Here is a 17,990-nt window from a genome sequence, read left to right as displayed (position 1 = left end):
CGGAACCACCTAAAGTGGTCTGTACGACAGGATTGGGTGTAAATAAATACGCTCAAGTGCTACGATCACGTTAAGACTGGGCGAATAATGGCGGGTCACCTACGAGTCGGAACCACCTATAGTGGTCTGTACGACAGGACTGTGCACTTAACTTGGATCCAAGATGAGCGTGTGGTGCGGGAGGTGAACATCACCTGAAAGACTGTGCCTTACTCTGGGCGGGAGCACTAACACCGGGGGTGCAGGTTATGAGCTCTCTATGCATCTCAATTCACTACTAAACATAAACATAAACCATAACTTACCTGGCACTTACCTGTGCGTCCGCAGCACCAAACATATGTATGTATGCAACTAATAATGCATAATTAAACGGGCAAACATAATGCATGGCATATAAAACATATAAACATTTAATTTCATTTTCTGGGAAAATCACAAGTATATAGGTATATACGGAAAACCAAAAGCCCACTCACTGGTATGTAGAAGGGTCATAACCCTCTTGCCTTGAGTGACTGCGCTCGTCCTCGGGATAGGTCTCACCTATATGCGAAACAACTATAAAAATGTTAATTTAAAGCACATAACCCAAACTAGGTAAAAACTTCTCATACAATGCTCAAATGGTGTGTGTGAGTACACCAACGTGATCTACTCAACCTCACGAACATCCCCATATTTTTAAAATAATTTTCTGACACCACACGCGCCCTCATGCGCCGGCCAAGGCACGGCCACACGCGCCACCCACGCGCAGGCACGTGCCTGGCACACTGACGGCTTCAGTTAACGCCGTCAGGAATATTTCGTTAAGTCTGACATATTTCGTTAACACCATTAGGAATATTCCGTCCAAACTGACGAAATATTCCGTCATCGTCTCCGGCCAAACTCTGACGCCGTCGTCGTCGTTGGAAAAATCGAGAAATTTTTCAAACTTCATATCTCATTCATTTTTCACCCAAATTTCACAAAATTGGTACCAAAATGAAGCTTACAACTAGAGGAACAAATCCTTACCACTTTCAAGCACTAAAACCAACGGGAAAACTCCACCAAATTCGGCCAAACCCGCAACTCACGATCCCTACATCCAAAACGTTCAAACGAACCACCCCGAGACTCCTAAGGACCTCACAAAGCTTCGTACAATGCTGAAAGTCCCAAAAACACAAGAATTTACGTGTGCATGAACAGTACTCCGAAATGGACCTATCGGGTTCGACGTGAAAACGAAGGTTCCCTTACCTGAAATGGGTATGGTTGAACTCCTAAGAACCTCATGAGCACAAATATACAATTTTCTTCCACGATCCGTGATGTTTTCGAGTACTTTGGTTCTTGTCCTTACAAGGAAGAAAGGAAAGAGAGGGAGAGAGACAGTGATACAGGACATGAAAAGGATGAGGATGAGTGTGGGTGGGTGTGTGGTCCAAAACAGCCAACCAAAACCCCAAAATAACCACACAACGAAACAAAAATACTAGGGGCAAAACCGTCATTCTACCCCTACGGTACGAAAAATCCGGGACGGGCTGTCACATGTTGGGTTCTTTCAGCAATTCTTCTATCTATTCACTTCTTGTTTCTTAAATGAATCTCTATAACATTCTCATAATTAATTAAAAAAGTTTTAGAAACCCAAAGAGAGTGGCCAAAACACATTCGGGGCTTGAATTGGGTTGAAAAAAAAAAAATCAAATTTTGGCCCAAAAGAATGGCCCAACACAAAGTAGTAATTACCATTACCATACTATGCCAACTGAATTATTTGGCATGCTGAAATTCAGTATAGCAAAAGTTTGGTAAGGTAATGGTAATAGATTTTATCATACAAAAAATTTGGTATGGTAATTGGTACATGGGTTTTGGTACGGTAATCGTACCAATACCACCCCTATTAATATCCATAGATTATTTTAAACGTTAGAACAAATGGACATAGTGAAGATTAATTCTATAGTAGAGTCTTTTCTATTTATCGTTGCTTAGACACTAATTCATGAGTTATATTTTGAAAATTTACACATTCACACCAACATAGTTTGTGGGGAATGAGATTGAAACACTTACTTTTAGTCTAAGTTTAATTTTAATTTTTTGTTTTAAGTAAAGTTAGTTATTGTTACAAATAAAGTAATAATTGTTCCACTTGAGGCTTTGCTTAGTAACAGGGCCAATCCTGCCTAATCAACAGTGATTCTCGCGTCAAACGGTAGAGTTTTGGCATGGGACAGGGTGATTAGTTGGTTTTGTAGCTGTTTCAACTCGAGTTACTAAGTCCTTAGGGGTGTTCTACACCTAGTGCCCTAAAGCCCTTGTGGTTTGGGAGTCGTTGACCTAAAGCTCGTTACATGAGTTGGATCAAAAGCTTAAGGGAACTAACATTGCACAACCTGTAACAACCCGTCCCGGGATTTACGTAAGAAAATGGGTATTTTTGTATTTTCACTAAGTTTGGGGGATACTTTCTTTTTTAAAATTGTTTTTGAGCCTTAATTGGTGAGCCCAAGGGGCCCACCCCCTGTTTTGTTCCCCGGTTGCTTTCCCTTTCCCTTTTCTTTTATTTCTTCTGAAAAGTCTCTCTCTCCCCCCTCACCCATTCTCTCTGTCTTTCTCTCCCTCCCTTCGAGTAGAACTCACCCACACACACAGACACACCCATGCCCACACCTATAGCTCTTTTCTAACCCCGTGGTTGTGTTTTGGACGTCAAATCATGAAGAAACCACCTCGGAGACATTTCCCAGTTTTTCGGCGAGCACCGCCCCTTTCGAGGCAATTTCCGGCCAAACCACGGCGAGTTGGCTGGCGTGCAAGGTATCAATCTCTTCGTCTCGTTGAGTACTACAACTTTCATTTTTGTTTCACCCAATTTCATTGAGTATTGAAGAAGTTATACTCATTTGAATCTTACCCAGTTTCTGGCGGACACCCGTGGCTTCCAGGCTGTTTTTCGGCCAACTCCGGCCACGATGACGGGAACCAAGGGTATATTTCGATTCCTTACCTTCGGGGCTTCAATTTCGTATATTGAATGACATGTTTTGGTTGAGTTTTGAGCTCCATCGGAGCTTGGGAATTCTCCGACCGAAAACCGGCCTTCTCCTTCCTTGGAATCTGGCGAACCACCAAACCCAAGGCCTTTGGGCCTTTCCTGCCAAGCCCAAAACCCTGGGCAGCCCAACCCAACCTTTTTATTGATTTATTTTTTTGTTTTGTTAATTTAATGGCCTTTGGGCCGTTTCCTTTAGGGCCTTCGACCCGTTAACCCTAAACCCATTAGACCAAACCCTTAGGCCCAAACCCAGATCCAACCCAAGTCCAAACCCTTTAACCCAACCCGGATCCAAGCCCAGACCCGTTTGACCTGCTGACCCGGACCCGGTCTGACCGTTGACTTTTTGGGTTTTCGTGTGGGACCCCTCCTACGCTAATTTCGACGTTCTGAACCCGTTTCCGATGTCCGTTTTCCCAAATTCAATTGTTTGAGTAGAGTTTGACTAAATGTACCATTTATGTGCTTAGGGGCGATTATCTGTGGCGTTTCTTTCTTCGCTAGATGGCGTGGCTTTTCGACGGCGAAGTACTGTGAGTGGACCCCTTCTAAAAATGCATGTTTTGATAGTATAAATGCATACATGAAAAGCATGATTTGATGATTATGTTTTATAAAACGTTTTACGAGATAACATGCTTACTGAGGCTAGTTTGAATTATTACTATTTTTCCTATAACCCATGTTCTTATAGAATATCTGATGGATGACGATATGATATTTAGAACATGTTTAGAACACCTCTTTATAGTATAGATGATGCATGACTTTATACTATGAAGTTATTTTCAATATATGTATGTTCACTGGTTTTGTACTTACCTAGTGGTCCTTTCCGCTACGGGACGTAGGGATAGATTCGGTCCGTCCCGGGCGACGGTTTGGTGTTGGCATAGGGCCTGGAGTGTGTTTCCTCTGGCTGTTTAGCACAGAGACGGGGAGCCGGCATAGGGCCTGGAGTGTGTTTCCTCTGGCTGTTTAGCACAGAGACGGGGAGCCGGCATGGGGCCTGGAAAGTTGTATCGGACATTCACTAGTGTTTATTATTTATGCGAGTTATGATTTGAGACACTGCACGACATGCTAGATTTCGGAAAACCTATGTTTATCATTATATATATGTGTTTTCATAAAACCTGGGGGTTAGTATGTTGATAACTGTTTTATTATATATATATCAACTTGGTCCACTCATGTTTGTTTTGCGCCCCCTTCAGGACTTAGAATCGAGGCATACAATCCCGACGTCCAGGCACTTTCGCATTGACATCTTCGAGTCCTCTCGGTGTAGGACCCACTCTTTTATTTCATTCAATTTTATATTATTTTCTTCTAGTGTTCTAGATTAGAGGTGTGCCCTGAACACGATCCTTATTTGCATATTCATTATTCTTTTATATTATAAGCCTTATTTATCCCTTGTTTTCAGCATTTGCACTTAATAAATGGCTTTCGTCACCCTCGGGTGTCGGCCAGCACGTGCCTGTCCTGGTATTCAGGGAATATCGGGGTCGATGAGTGTCACGACCACCGCTATTACTAAATAATAAAATTAAAAAAAGAGAGAAAAAAAAATATATCATGTTATTATGTGTAAAGTGTTAAATAAAGAGGATGAAATGTAGGGATTTTAGTCGAGTATCCTTAACTATGTTGGTTCACTTTACACCAAAGGAAGTTCATGAAATATTTTCTAATTGATTCTAAATGGCTTCGGCTCTGTGGTGGGATTAGTTGGAACTTTTGGATAGATGTTTTAATTTTTCATGTTTTCTATTGATTGCAACTTGAAGATGAAAATTTTGTCTTAGTTGAGTTTTAATAAAATTTTCTAGTTTGTTAGTTTTTGTTTTTGTTTTTTCATAGTTTTGTTTTGCTTGAGGACGAGCAAAAAACTAAGTTTGGGGGTATTTTGATGATTCAATATTGTATTATATATTTGACCTTATTCTTAATATAATTTGATAATTATTTTGGTAGAATTTTGATACTTTGCTTTATATTTTCAATATAGGACATTCGACTTCTTCTGGAGCAAAACATGTTCAAACAGACGAATTTTGGAGTGATTCAAATTGGAGGATATTCGTATGTTCCTTAGCTTATTCGTACCAAAATTTGGGATTTTTATACCAAGTAGTTATTTTCTGGCGATGGAATAAAGGAGCATTGCGCAGTGCTGAAAAATGATGTATTTGGGCTTAAATTGCATTTTTGGAGCTCAAGATGACCTCAGATGGGTTTGTGGCCTTCTGGAGAAGTGTTCAGAATAGTCCAAACTTTAAATTCAGATATTTTAGGCCAGTTTTGGAGCTGATTTGGGTTCAAAACTAGGGATGACAATCCTAACTGTTAAACCCGATAATCGTGGATAACCGCTCGAATGGATTGGATTTGGATATGAAAATTTTATGGTATGGAAATGGGGAAAACCCGTGAACTTTATTCGGTTATGGTTTTGGATATGGTTATAGGGGTCCCCAATCTGTATCCGTCTCCGAATCCGACCCAAATATATATATATATATATATATATATATATATTTGATATGTAATAACGTTTTTTTCAATTTACTGAACCCTCTCTATACTAATTCATTATGCATGCATCAAACCCTATACTATCTTTATAATGCACCAAACATCATGCATGGGGCATACCAACAACCTTATCAATTCAATACTCTTATTGTTATACTCAACCAAATTAATTCATTGAATCATTTTAGGGAAGTGTTATTGGCACTCCAAAAATCTCATTATACACTTCTCACAAGTGTATTTTTCTTTCCTAATATAGAAAACTTGGAGTGTAGAATGAGATTTTTGGAGTGCCAATAACAATTCCCTCATTTTATATATCAATTATTAAATATTACAAGTTTATCAGATTCATCTCTCTTCAAGAGTCTCATTGTCAAGAAATTGGTGCATGTTATCATGAACAACTTCAAATATATTGGTAATTTTTAGTAATTGGATGTTGCTATTTAATGACGGAATTAGTATCTACTAAAATTTATAATGCGTCAATTGGATAAATATAATTTTTTTTTTAATTTTTTTGACGAAGATGGATATAACCGATAACCGATTGAAAATCCATTACCCGGTGGATATGGTTATGGATAATCTTCGATAGTTAATTTGTGGTTATGGATATGGTTAATCTTCGTGGTTATGGGGATGAATATAGCATTTCTGTCCCCAAACCGAACCGTTGCCATTCCTATTCAAAACGTGGTTGTGAAGCATTTTGGGTGAATTTACCAAGTTACTTTAGGATTATATTTCCTAATTTATTATGTTTCCTAGTTTTTAGAAGACATTTTCTAGTAAGTATTTAATTTTGTAGTAGTATAAATAAGGTTATTTAGCCATTAGAAAAGTAGGGGGGAGAACAGAGGCATCAATTTGGAGAACTTAGCTAGGCATCAAAGGTGTTTTCTATCATTTTTCTATTTCAATAAAATTTCTTTTGTTTTATGGTTGTTCGTAACTAGTTTCCGTTTCCTAGGGAGATACCTTGAGCCTTAACATGAATATGTAGTCTTTATTTGATTGCTTATGATATTATGCATGCATACTTTGAATTATTAATCATTGTGTTTAAACTATCTCTATATCTTAATGCTTAGCTACCATTATGATGTTTAGATAAGTAATTGGATGCAATTTGGTCGGAATGCCATCAGAGGATTGAGTATTGCTTCTTGTGATTGATAGTTGTAAGTTCACCTAGGGCGAATGCCACGTCTTAGGGGTTGCATGGTTTTTCAATGGGTTTTCACAAAGCGTAAGGAGTCATGCATGTTTATATTTGATCTGAATGCCACAGACAGATTGCATGTTTGATATATGTTATAGCTTGAATGCCACATGTAGAATATGCATATGGAAAACCTAACCTTCAAAGTTGCATGTGTAATTCATAAGTAATTGGTAAATCTACATAGGATTGTTAAGGGGACGGCGGAACCCTAGGCTTTTACAATGTGGTTTTCAAAACGTTTTCCTTTGTTTTCTTTACTTTGCTAATTTCTTTAATCATTTTAGTTAAATTCGTTTTTATTATTTTTAAATTTAAAATCAACTTTTTCCAATCTTTGTTTTCAAATAATTAATTAAGATTTGGTATTTACATAAATTATTCATTCAATCCTTGTAGAAATGACCTTACTTGAGCCGTTTATACTACAACTACCTTATTCTCTTGCAAGTATTTTTTTAATGTTTTTATCCCTACTTTTGCAGGTGGTAAAAATCCTATCATTCACCTCAACCAATCTTAATTGTATTCCAAGACTCTTAATATAAGATTGACATAAAAGGAAATCAAATCACAATATCTACACTAATATCTAATATTAAATTCCTATTATATGTTGTAGACCAAAATGTCTTACTTTATATCATTTCAAGTCCATCTTATTCTAACACGCAAGTTACATTTTATGCTTCTTTGAAGCCTTTTAATCTGCCCATGCAGATATCCTTCATATAATGAAACCATGATAACCTGCATGTGTGAATACATCTCTAAAACAATCATGCATCACTTTTGTTAGACAAAACAAGCATACAACCGATACTTGTGCCCAACCGACATAACTGAAAATACCACAGGGCACATGTCCATGTAAAATATCTCAAAATTTCGTATCACGAGAAGAAAAAGGTAAGGCCAGCACGTATTGTTTTCTTCTGTAATTGGTGTTCTGCAATTGGAATGACGTATCACGAACGTTTCTTGAATGAATCTAATTTTCGATCTTTTCGTTGCATGTAGTTGCCTTCTTTTCTGGACTGGTTTGGCTGGGGTACATGGGATGCCTTTTACACCGATGTCACAGCTGAGGGTGTGGATCAAGGCCTTAAAAGGTAATAAGACATGTTATCATATTTAACTTGCTATTTACTGTAACTTGAATCTACCATCAGTTTATTAAATCGCTATTTTTTGTTTTATAATGATTGTAGCTTATCGGAGGGAGGCAAGGATTCTAATCGTTGTACCTCCGCGGTTCCTAATCGTTGACGACGGTTGGCAACAGATTGAAAATAAAGACAAGGATTCTGGTGTTGTTGTACAAGAAGGAGCATAGTAACGCTTTAATCATTTTTCCTACCGTTCTCTTTCCATGTTCTGCGTGCATGATTGGCATAGGATGCGTTTGGATCTTCTTTTGTCGTCTTCTTACGCACAATCATTCATTGCTTTTTTTTATCTAATTAAAGGAGCTGTTTAGTTAATGGGAGTATGTTAATTGCAGGTTTGCAAGTAGGTTGACAGGAATCAAAGAGAACGAAAAATTCCAAAAGAATGACCTGAAACACTTTGTGGATGAAACCAAGCAGCATCACAATGTGAAATAAGGTAATGCTAGGATCTAAGAATACATTATTTTTTGTTCTTGAAAATGGTAGGTGACAGTAAAGATGACGCGGAAAATCATGTGTTACGATCTTTAGAATTAAAACATGAATTCTGTTACCGATATATGTGATGGTGGAATGAATGATCTGACTATGTTAACAACAAACAATAATTTTTTTGTCGAATTCTGTGTGCTCTGCTTGACATTTTATGATGTTTTATTAATATTAGAATTTATTTTAAGAGTTGTACGGCAAGTAGTATTGTTACTAATTCGGCGAATTTATGTTTCTTGCTGGCACAGATTTGTTTATGTATGGCATGCTCTAGCTGGGTACTGGGGTGGAGTAAAACCAGCTGCTACTGGCATGGAACACTATGACACTGCTTTAGCATACCCAGTGACGTCCCCTGGTGTAGAGGGCAACCAACCAGATATAGTTATGGACAGCTTAACAGTTCATGGTCTTGGTTTGGTACATCCGAAGAAAGTTTTCAATTTCTACAATGAGCTTCATTCCTACTTGGCTTCCTGTGGAGTTGATGGAGTTAAGGTTGATGTTCAGAACATCATTGAGACTCTAGGGTCTGGTCATGGTGGAAGAGTTTCTCTGACCCGCAGCTACCACCAGGCACTTGAGGCTTCGGTTGCTCGAAATTTTGCTGACAATGGATGCATTTCTTGCATGTGTCACAACACTGATGGGCTCTACAGTGCCAAGCAGACTGCTGTGGTCAGAGCCTCTGATGACTTCTATCCCCGGGATCCTGCTTCACACACGATTCACATATCTTCCGTTGCTTATAACACCCTGTTCCTTGGAGAATTCATGCAACCTGACTGGGATATGTTTCACGTAAGTAAAATAATGAAGCATTTTTTATCTTATTTTGTTAGTTCGTTATGTCTTGGACATTTGGTACTGTTTGCTCTTTCCTGGATGATGATTTATGGACACTTGGTGAGGAGCCATTTCCTCGAATGTCCTCTATTCATGTACACACTCGTAAAATTTACAGTTCTATTGTTATTGTAAAACATAGTTTAAGATTTACAATTGCAATTTGTTTGATTTTTGTTTTCCTTTTCTGGATGATGATTTATGGAAACCTAATGAGGAGCCATTTCCTCAAAGGGCCTGAGTTTAGTGTCTAGTCATGTACGTGCTCATTAACTTATGGTTATATTATAATTGTAAATATAGTTGTTGATGTATATTAGTCTATTCTATTTGGTGGAGGCTTGAAACATCAATATTTATGTTTATTCAAGATTTACAATTGCAATTTGTGTGATTATCTGCAATCGTTTTGGTTGATTATGCATGACATTCAGTGTCATTAAGAAAACAAACTCATCTGTGTATATCATGATATCCTTTGCAGAGTTTGCACCCAGCGGCAGAGTACCACGGTGCAGCCCGTGCTGTTGGTGGATGTGCGATCTATGTGAGGTAATTCTATGCATCAAAGTATCAAACAAATTTATTCTATTGCCACTTCATGAGTTAGGAGTTCTAATGCATAAGTTTGGTATTTCTATGAATAGTGATAAGCCAGGCAATCACAATTTTGACCTCCTAAGGAAGCTGGTTCTCCCTGATGGATCTGTCCTCCGTGCCAAGTTACCTGGCAGGCCTACACGTGATTGTCTCTTCGCTGATCCAGCAAGAGACAGGACAAGGTTTGTTCTATTTACTTCTCTTTATGCTTTTCCCAAGTTATGTTAAAATTGAGAGCCTCCATGAGTAAAGCTTGTGTGAATAATTCTCTTTGCAGCTTGCTCAAAATATGGAATGTCAACAATCTCTCTGGTGTGGTTGGTGTGTTTAACTGTCAAGGTGCCGGTTGGTGCAAGATTGAAAAGAAGACACGCATTCATGATTACTCTCCCGGTACCCTCAGTGGTTCTGTTCGTGCCGCTGATGTTGAGGCCATTGCTCAAGTTGCTGGTGCTGATTGGAATGGAGAAACAGTAGTTTATGCTCATAAGTCAGGTACCACTACTTTGTTTACAGAAGCTAGTTTGAAGGAACACTTTAGATTGCCATGGAAGCAGCAGAGTTCTCTAATAACGTGTCAATATGATAATGGCGAAGTTTTAAGAAGAATTCTACCTGCCTTTGTTATGAATCGTAACATTATTCTCATAGTATTCCTGCTCTTCAACTTTGTAACGATATGAAACGTTGATTGATTGTCAGGTGATGTTCTTCGGTTGCCAAAAGGTGCTTCAGTGCCTGTGACTCTTAAAGTTCTTGACTATGAGGTTTTCCATTTCTGTCCTCTCAAGGTTAGTCATGCTATCACCAACATTTATTTGAACGTGAAAAGTTCCAATCATTGCAAAGGATTTTACTAACTGATAATTTTGTATAACAACAATAACAAAGCCTTTTCCCACTAAGTGGGGTAACTGATAATTTTGTACTTTGCAGGAAATTACATCCGACCTCTCATTTGCACCAATAGGCCTACTTGACATGTTCAATTCAAGTGCTGCTGTGGAGCAGGTTGAAATCCATTTGGCTTCTGACAAGAAACCTGAGCTTTCTAATGGAGAAGTTAGCGAGAACCGATCCCCAACTGCAACAATTGGTCTCAAAACCAGAGGATGTGGAAGGTTTGGAGCATACTGTTCCCAGCGGCCGCTGAAGTGCACTGTTGACAACGCCGAGACCAACTTCGAGTATGACTCTGCATCTGGATTAACGACGATTACCATCCCGGTACCCGAAAAAGAGATGTACAGATGGTCAGTAGAGATCCAAGTGTAAGTGGTCTGATCTGATATGAAGAGTTTAGCTATTAGGACATTGTCTTGCATGTGAAGAGATGATGATGTGTGGTTAAGCAAGATGGATTGAGAGACTCAAGTGCCTGGGAAGTAACTAGATTATCCAATAATGTTGTAGTTTTCCAGTTTCATAGGTTATGTTGCTAAGAAAGAGTGGCCAATGTTGTAGCGTTCTGGTTTCTCTTTATTAATAGAAGTGCCTATCTTTCCTACTTGTATCGTGTTTCCTTCTTTATGTTTTCTTGAGAGACGATTGATGCAGTTGTAGATTGGTTAAGCGTTCATCTTTGCACTCGAGGTTTTGAAATCAATACATCATTCTCCGGATATCACTACTTTTGGATATGTAGGATAATAAGATATAGGCGAGAGTGCGTGAACCGGTGGCTCAATACGTGGTTCACGTGTTTGGTCATTTAAGCTTTACACGTGAACAAGGCACGTGGGTCACGAATGTATCAAATAAATTATAAAAATATTGAAGTTAAAAAATATAGATTAATATCGATTGATCATGTAGCATATGGAGGCCGTGGGATTTATGGATTTGATCACGTCTGGTGATAAAATTAGTCTTCAAAGTCCACCACGAGATTAAGAGATTGGATACTCCCTTGTGAGTTGACCGAGTGTCGAGCGTGCAGAGTATTTGAAGGATAAATCTCTACAAGAACTCATTGACTGATGTAAGCTATTTGTTAGATCAGTTGGGTCCACGCCGTCGGCCGGGACCCGAACTCCATCATGTACCTGAGGCTCACCCCCGTCTGCGGTGTGGTCGGAACAGAAAACCAGATGGACTCCACGGTGTGGTTGTAACAGAAATTCAGATGGAGGAGTTAATTTTTCTGGCTTCCGACTGAGTTAGTTACTGCATTGCATTTGGGATTAGTTCATTCTCTTTGGTGTTTCTGAGAATTGGATTAGAGCATTACATCATTAACCTGAATGACAAATAACAAAGTTTTCACTCTGCGTAAGTCTTCGGGGCTTGAAATCAAGAAGTTGATTATTGTTTAGTAAAAATTTTATTTTATTTTGTTATGAGATGGGTCAAAATTTGACTTAGCGGGCAACCTTTCTTCTATTTAAATGCTGAATTCGTCTCATAGTTTTACCTAGTTTGATGACGCTGAAATCTCCGACTGTCGGAATTACTAGATCGGAGAGTACCGCTTCTAAAAGACTTGAGTTTCCAAGAAACAAATAAGCAAGTAAAATAGTCAAGTAAGGTTGATTCAAAGTGTGACTGATAAGGAAGGAGTTTGATGTAAATAAGGTTGATTAAATTGGAGTAATATTACAATAAATCAAACATGTTTTAATCTACTGAAATATAAATCAACTTGTGCCCCCACCACAATTTACATTGGCCGGAACAAACTACAAGCAACTCAGAAACTAAGACAAACAGAGGCAGGCGGCATTGAAGACAGCAGTGTATGTTTCTATTCGCATCTTGAGAAATTCATAGCCCTTCAAAAGAAACATTTGGAACATGAGAAATCTTTGGCCAATCTTCTCCTGTGTTGCGCTGACATCTCCTCTCCAAATCAGGGCAATCTGCAATCCTAACCTTTGTTAAGGCAGTGAGGCGATGCATCTCATCTGGCAAAGACAACAGTTTGGGACATGATTCGAGTATAAGCCTTCTAAGCGATGTGAAACTTGTCAACCACCTAGGTAATGCCTCCAAATTCTCACAATCCCCAATAATCAAGACTCGTAGTGTGTTTGTGCATCCTTGAAACCATTCAGGCAATGCCACCATTCGTGGTACTTCTACAATCCCCAATTTTTGGAGCCTTAGTGGAATTACCTGATAGTTTTTCATCACCAAATCAAGTTGTTTACAGCTGATTATCATCAGAGTGTGTAATGACGCAAGATAACTTGTATCACGCGGCAGACACGTTAGATTATGACACTCCCCAAGAAAAAGATATCGAAGTGATGTCAAGCATCCCACTCCATTCTCTGGAAAACTTGATTGTTTTGTGGTTATTACAAGGCGTCTGAGGCTGATCAACTTTCTCATGTCTCTAGGAAACTCTTCAAGATTCACGCATCGGATAAACAGAGTTTGCAAGCTCTGCAGCTTACAAATTGAATTGGGTAGTGCGGTGATTCTTTCATTTCTAGCCAAGTGCAGGCTTCTCAAATGCTTCAAAGAACCAATGGAACCCGGCAACAAATTGCAAGATGCATTGGTTAACTTAAGTAGTCGCAGATATTTGAATCTTGAAATGCAAGTGCTGAGGAAGGATTCATCAATATTTTCACAACTCCGTACTTGTATAGTCCGCACTTTATTCAACTTTTGCAAGGTTGTTGAAACATTTTGGCCAACTTCCAAAAATGTTAGATGTCTAACATTTTCAGAGACGCCCTTGGTGCCTGCAGAGTCTACTGTCAAACTCTCACCTTGTGCGACTGATTGTACAAGGTCATGGATGAGATCATGCATATCAAATGTATAGCAGAAAGTGCAATCTTTAACATTTTGAAAGAAAGATCTCTCCCTTAACTCTTTGAAATAAAGCTCACCAACATCTTCCAACTCCATATTCCCATGATCACGAGATTCAAGGATTCCATGTGCCATCCAATCACTGATCAAGTCCATGGTATTAAATCCAATGTAATTCTTTGGAAGGATTGAACAGCTGGCAAGGCACTGCTTCAAATGAGAGGGCAATTGAGTATAACTCAGTCTCAAAGCAGGTAGAATGTGACCATCTCCCTCTTGTTCTAATTCCCATATCTCAGAATCTCTAATCAATTTCCACCGACGCTCATCAGTCTTTGAGTAAAGTTGACTCCCTAAGGTTTTCACAGCTAAGGGAACCCCTCCGCACTTTTTTACAATATCTTTTCCCATTTCATAGAGGCTTGGATGTTGTCTTTCTTGTCCTTCTTCAAATGCACATTTTACAAACAATGACAAACTGTCCTCAAAAGAGAGAACTTCTAAATTTATGTATGTTCCAACTGTGCCCATGATTGAAGCAACTGAGATATTCCGTGTCGTCACCACAATCTTAGATCCTATCTTGGCCCCCTCTATCAACAAATCTCTCAACTCGCTCCATTTGATACGATCTTCGTTCCACACATCATCTAGGACAAGGAGAAATTTTTTATCCTTTAAAGCATCTCGTAGTTGTGCTTGCAACTGATCCAGAGACAAACCTTCACTGATCTGTGTACCTAATGCAGAGCCAAGGATCTCTTTTGTCAATCTAGTAACATCAAAGTCCACTGACACATACTGCCACATTCTTAATTCAAAACTCCCAACGACTCTCTCATCATTGTACACCAACTTGGCAAGTGTGGTCTTCCCTAAACCTCCCAATCCCACTATAGGAATAATAGACAGATTCCTATTATCCCCACCTTGATGATCATCGCCTTGTACCATTAGAAGATCAACAATTTCATTTTTTTCTGTTTCTCTGCCAATAACCTCCGAAGCACGGACAAAGGAGTGGGTTGTATTCCTGTTCTCCCTTACATGGTCACCAAGACGAGGGTGATGATGAACAGTTCGAAGATCAGCAAAATTCTTATCATCTTTAAGCTCCTGTAACTGCTGTCTTATGTCCTTAATTTCATGACCTACTCGCAAGCGGAATGCAACTGGATTAGAGCGGGAAAAGAAACGGCGTACCTTTCTAGTTGTGCCACTGCCACGAACCACTTGTCTTCGCAAAGCTTCGCACTCAAACTCGTCCAACAGATCCTCCGCATCAAGGAACACATCTTTAAGTTGTCGTAGCCAACTGCGTAGGCCACTGTTACGTGCTTGCTTCTCTTCGGCATCCAAGAGCACGTCTCTGATTGTGGACATGGTGCGTCCAAGTTTCTGCAGATCCGCTTGAACACACCACGCCAAGCAAATCTCCTCAGAAGCAATGGAGCTGAGCCTTTCAATGAGTTTGGCTGCCAACGGAAATGCAAGCTCGGCCATCTTTCTTTCTTTCTTTAGTTCGTTCTTTCTTTCTTGACGAGATGAGTGCAGGGGAATTGAGATAGTATGAATAATGATGATGATGCTTCCTTATGATAAGGTACATAAAAAAGCAATGGATGCATCCTTATGGTAAGGTATATTTCTTGCGTGGGAATTGAGATAGTATGAATAATGATGATGATGCTTCCTTATGATAAGGTACATAAAATATTGATTAGTTATGAGAGCTGATTTTGGAGAAATTTTTAGTTGTGACGGGAATACAAGTGGTACATCACGTGTTTTAATAGGAGTGGTGGAAAATTTTATTTTTTAAGTTATTAACTTTTTAGCACACATATCCAACCATTTATATAGTGACACGTAGTGTACTATCCCGTGTACCGGTCACATTGAAAAATCTCTCCTGATTTTGAGCATGTTTCAACCTCTCCATCTAAAATTTTGATGAATTTCTTCTATTTATTATGATACACTTCATCATTCACCATAATGCAGTGATTACCGCTTCTACACGGTGGCACCACCATTTTATCATGATCATAATCATCATTTCAAATGATAAAATTTTAAAAATTAAAGTAATAGAATTATTATGGAAGGACTGGACCACATTGATTTGCGATATCCTTTTTCAAATATTAGATTGATCGATTTTCAATTTAAAAAATCATCTTAATAAGATAGGTGAATTTCAAAGCATATTTGTGATAAAAATCCAAACAAAATAAATAACAGAAATAACACATGGTAGGCAACTCTTAAGGCTACAAGCCTACAATGGATGCGCTCTTCTTTACCAAACAAAAATGAAAAAAAATAAAACAGAGTTGGTAGGCCTTCATAATTTATTTTTAAAATTATCACTCTTTCGGGCAATCCAATTAATATAATTGAGTTTATTTTTTAAAGTTCTTTTATAAACAGAATGCTTTTAATGATTCAATTTTTTTTTTTTTGGACATTAACAAACAAAATTGTTTCAAAATGTCTCAAAATAACCAAATTGGGAAGATTCACATAAGCATTTTAATTTCTCTTGACTACAATTGTATTATTTTCCAGTTTTAAGAGTTGAACTCAAAATGTTTCATGTGAAATATAAACATGAAATTTGTCCATAATTATTGAGTCATCCCGTGATGGTTGGTGGACCTTCATATTCAAGTCCTAAGGAACAAATAACATCTTAACTACACACGACATTGTTTTATTAATTAGCCGTTTTATTAATTAGCCCAAGGCAACACAATTGGCGTGTCAAGGAGTGCATGCAAGCTTATCTCCAATTTACCATACAATAATTTGTGTGTTATAAGGGAAAGATGAACCTTTGCATTAAGACCGCCAGAAAGTTTTGAAGTGAAAGTATTATTCACACTCATTTTTACTTATTACACTACACTTAATTTTTACCGTTGAATCGAATGAAATGAAAAAAAATATTAGACAAAAATTAATGAAAGTATTTGAAAGATAAAAATAAGTGGAAATAGCCTACCCTTTTCCGAAAATATTTGGGATTTATTGATGTACGTGTAAAAAGTCTAATGGCCCACTTCGTCCAAACCCATAATGAGGAATCCGGATTCTCGCTGAATCCACTTCGTAAGGATTTTAGGAATTCGGAAATTATATTTGTTTATCGTATATTGTGTAATTAAAAATTATATTAAATATTTTTATTTAAAATTACATACAAACCATATTTAACACAAATTAATCATATAATATACGATAAACAAATACAATTTACAAACTTCTAATATTCTCACCAAAAAGAATCCGAAGAGGATCCTGTTGGCATAATGAGTTCACCTGCTTTTGCGTTATTCAACCAATTGCTTTCGTCCCAACACACAACATTGTAGCTATACATATATACATATGGATCGTTAAAAAAAGTCATGGAATGAACACCTTGGCCATTTTCAATTGAAAGAGAATATGAGGGCTTGTTTTAGTCCTATAATCATCCAATAAATTAATATTTTAATGAACAATGTCAGATCATATTTCGTCGTATCAATGAGCCTATGCATCAAATTCAGAATGGAGTTCATACAACTTCTTGTCATGAAATCCGTAAGAAAAATGGAGGTATTTACCTTGGTGTGCACTGGGAAATTGACTTGACGGATTGGAGCTTCAATTTGCAGAGACATGGAGATTTGGGAAGAAATGACAGAAATCTATCTGTGGAGGCACGGCTGGGTATTTGCTTTGGGTTTGACAAATCCAGGACCATTGGAAGATTTTGAATGACTAGAGAGCTAGGAGAGATATGAGAGCTGCGGCTCTATATTCTTTGAGAGAAGCGGCTGAGAGTTTCGAAGCTTAAGATGCGAAATGGGAAATGAAACGGGCGTGTTATGGACACATGTCCACATATCAAGGCCTCATGATTTCCATGAATCAAGACACCATGTCCAACCCAGGTACCATCTTTCCTTTAAGTTTTGTTTTATTAAGAATTGTATCTTTTGTCTTTATATTATATTCTTAATATCAGTTTTTATTTAATAGCTAGTTGTTAGTCTTTTTATGAGTTTATTTTCATGTCTTTTGTTTATTTTTCCACACCTTGAGGACAATGTGTGATATAAGTTTGGGGTTGGGAAATAAGAACATTTTGATTTTTAATTTTTTTAGTCAAATAAAAATATTTGTTTTTAAGTTAATATTCATAGATTATTTTAAACGTTAGAACAAATGGACATAGTGAAGATTAATTCCATAGTAGAGTTTTTTCTATTTATCGTTGCTTAAACACTAATTT

The 17,990-nt window shown here is 37.9% G+C and overlaps 2 protein-coding genes and 2 long non-coding RNA genes across 4 annotated transcripts; 3 read left to right on the top strand and 1 right to left on the bottom strand.

Moving 5' to 3' along the window:
• The first annotated feature begins 2,849 nt into the window (after positions 1-2,849).
• LOC148691367 (uncharacterized) lies at positions 2,850-4,575 on the top strand. Its single transcript, XR_015955951.1, has 4 exons — positions 2,850-2,994; positions 3,532-3,594; positions 4,279-4,348; positions 4,491-4,575. It is a non-coding gene; the product is annotated as an uncharacterized LOC148691367 (long non-coding RNA).
• A 3,013-nt stretch (positions 4,576-7,588) lies between these two features.
• Positions 7,589-8,390, top strand: LOC148691366 (uncharacterized). The gene is made up of 4 exons (XR_015955753.1): positions 7,589-7,739; positions 7,851-7,942; positions 8,042-8,165; positions 8,335-8,390. It is a non-coding gene; the product is annotated as an uncharacterized LOC148691366 (long non-coding RNA).
• A 355-nt stretch (positions 8,391-8,745) lies between these two features.
• On the top strand, positions 8,746-11,447 carry LOC137712761 (putative galactinol--sucrose galactosyltransferase 2). The gene is made up of 6 exons (XM_068451915.2): positions 8,746-9,295; positions 9,825-9,892; positions 9,988-10,122; positions 10,218-10,435; positions 10,643-10,731; positions 10,877-11,447. The coding sequence occupies exons 1-6, from the start codon at positions 8,807-8,809 to the stop codon at positions 11,213-11,215; spliced, it is 1,338 nt and encodes a 445-aa protein (XP_068308016.1). The 5' UTR covers positions 8,746-8,806; the 3' UTR covers positions 11,216-11,447.
• Positions 11,448-12,499: 1,052 nt separating this feature from the next.
• On the bottom strand, positions 12,500-15,371 carry LOC137713844 (disease resistance protein RGA2-like). The gene has a single exon (XM_068453199.2). The coding sequence runs from the start codon at positions 15,206-15,208 to the stop codon at positions 12,704-12,706; it is 2,505 nt and encodes an 834-aa protein (XP_068309300.2). The 5' UTR covers positions 15,209-15,371; the 3' UTR covers positions 12,500-12,703.
• Between the last annotated feature and the right edge of the window lie 2,619 nt (positions 15,372-17,990).

The sequence above is a fragment of the Pyrus communis genome, chromosome 14 (genome assembly GCF_041283825.1).
Source record: "Pyrus communis isolate YQ-2024b chromosome 14, ASM4128382v1, whole genome shotgun sequence".
In the NCBI taxonomy this organism is placed as follows: Eukaryota; Viridiplantae; Streptophyta; class Magnoliopsida; order Rosales; family Rosaceae; genus Pyrus; species Pyrus communis.
Note: the sequence above shows the minus strand (reverse complement) of the source record. Positions and strands in the feature narration are given on the sequence as shown.

Coding starts and splice junctions, on each gene's coding strand:
- LOC137712761 (XM_068451915.2), top strand. CDS start 8,807: ATGGAACACTATGACACTGCTTTAGCATACCCAGTGACGTCCCCTGGT. Junction 10,436..10,642: donor AGTTTATGCTCATAAGTCAG/GTACCACTACTT, acceptor ATTGATTGTCAG/GTGATGTTCTTCGGTTGCCA. Junction 10,732..10,876: donor TCCATTTCTGTCCTCTCAAG/GTTAGTCATGCT, acceptor TGTACTTTGCAG/GAAATTACATCCGACCTCTC.
- LOC137713844 (XM_068453199.2), bottom strand. CDS start 15,208: ATGGCCGAGCTTGCATTTCCGTTGGCAGCCAAACTCATTGAAAGGCTC.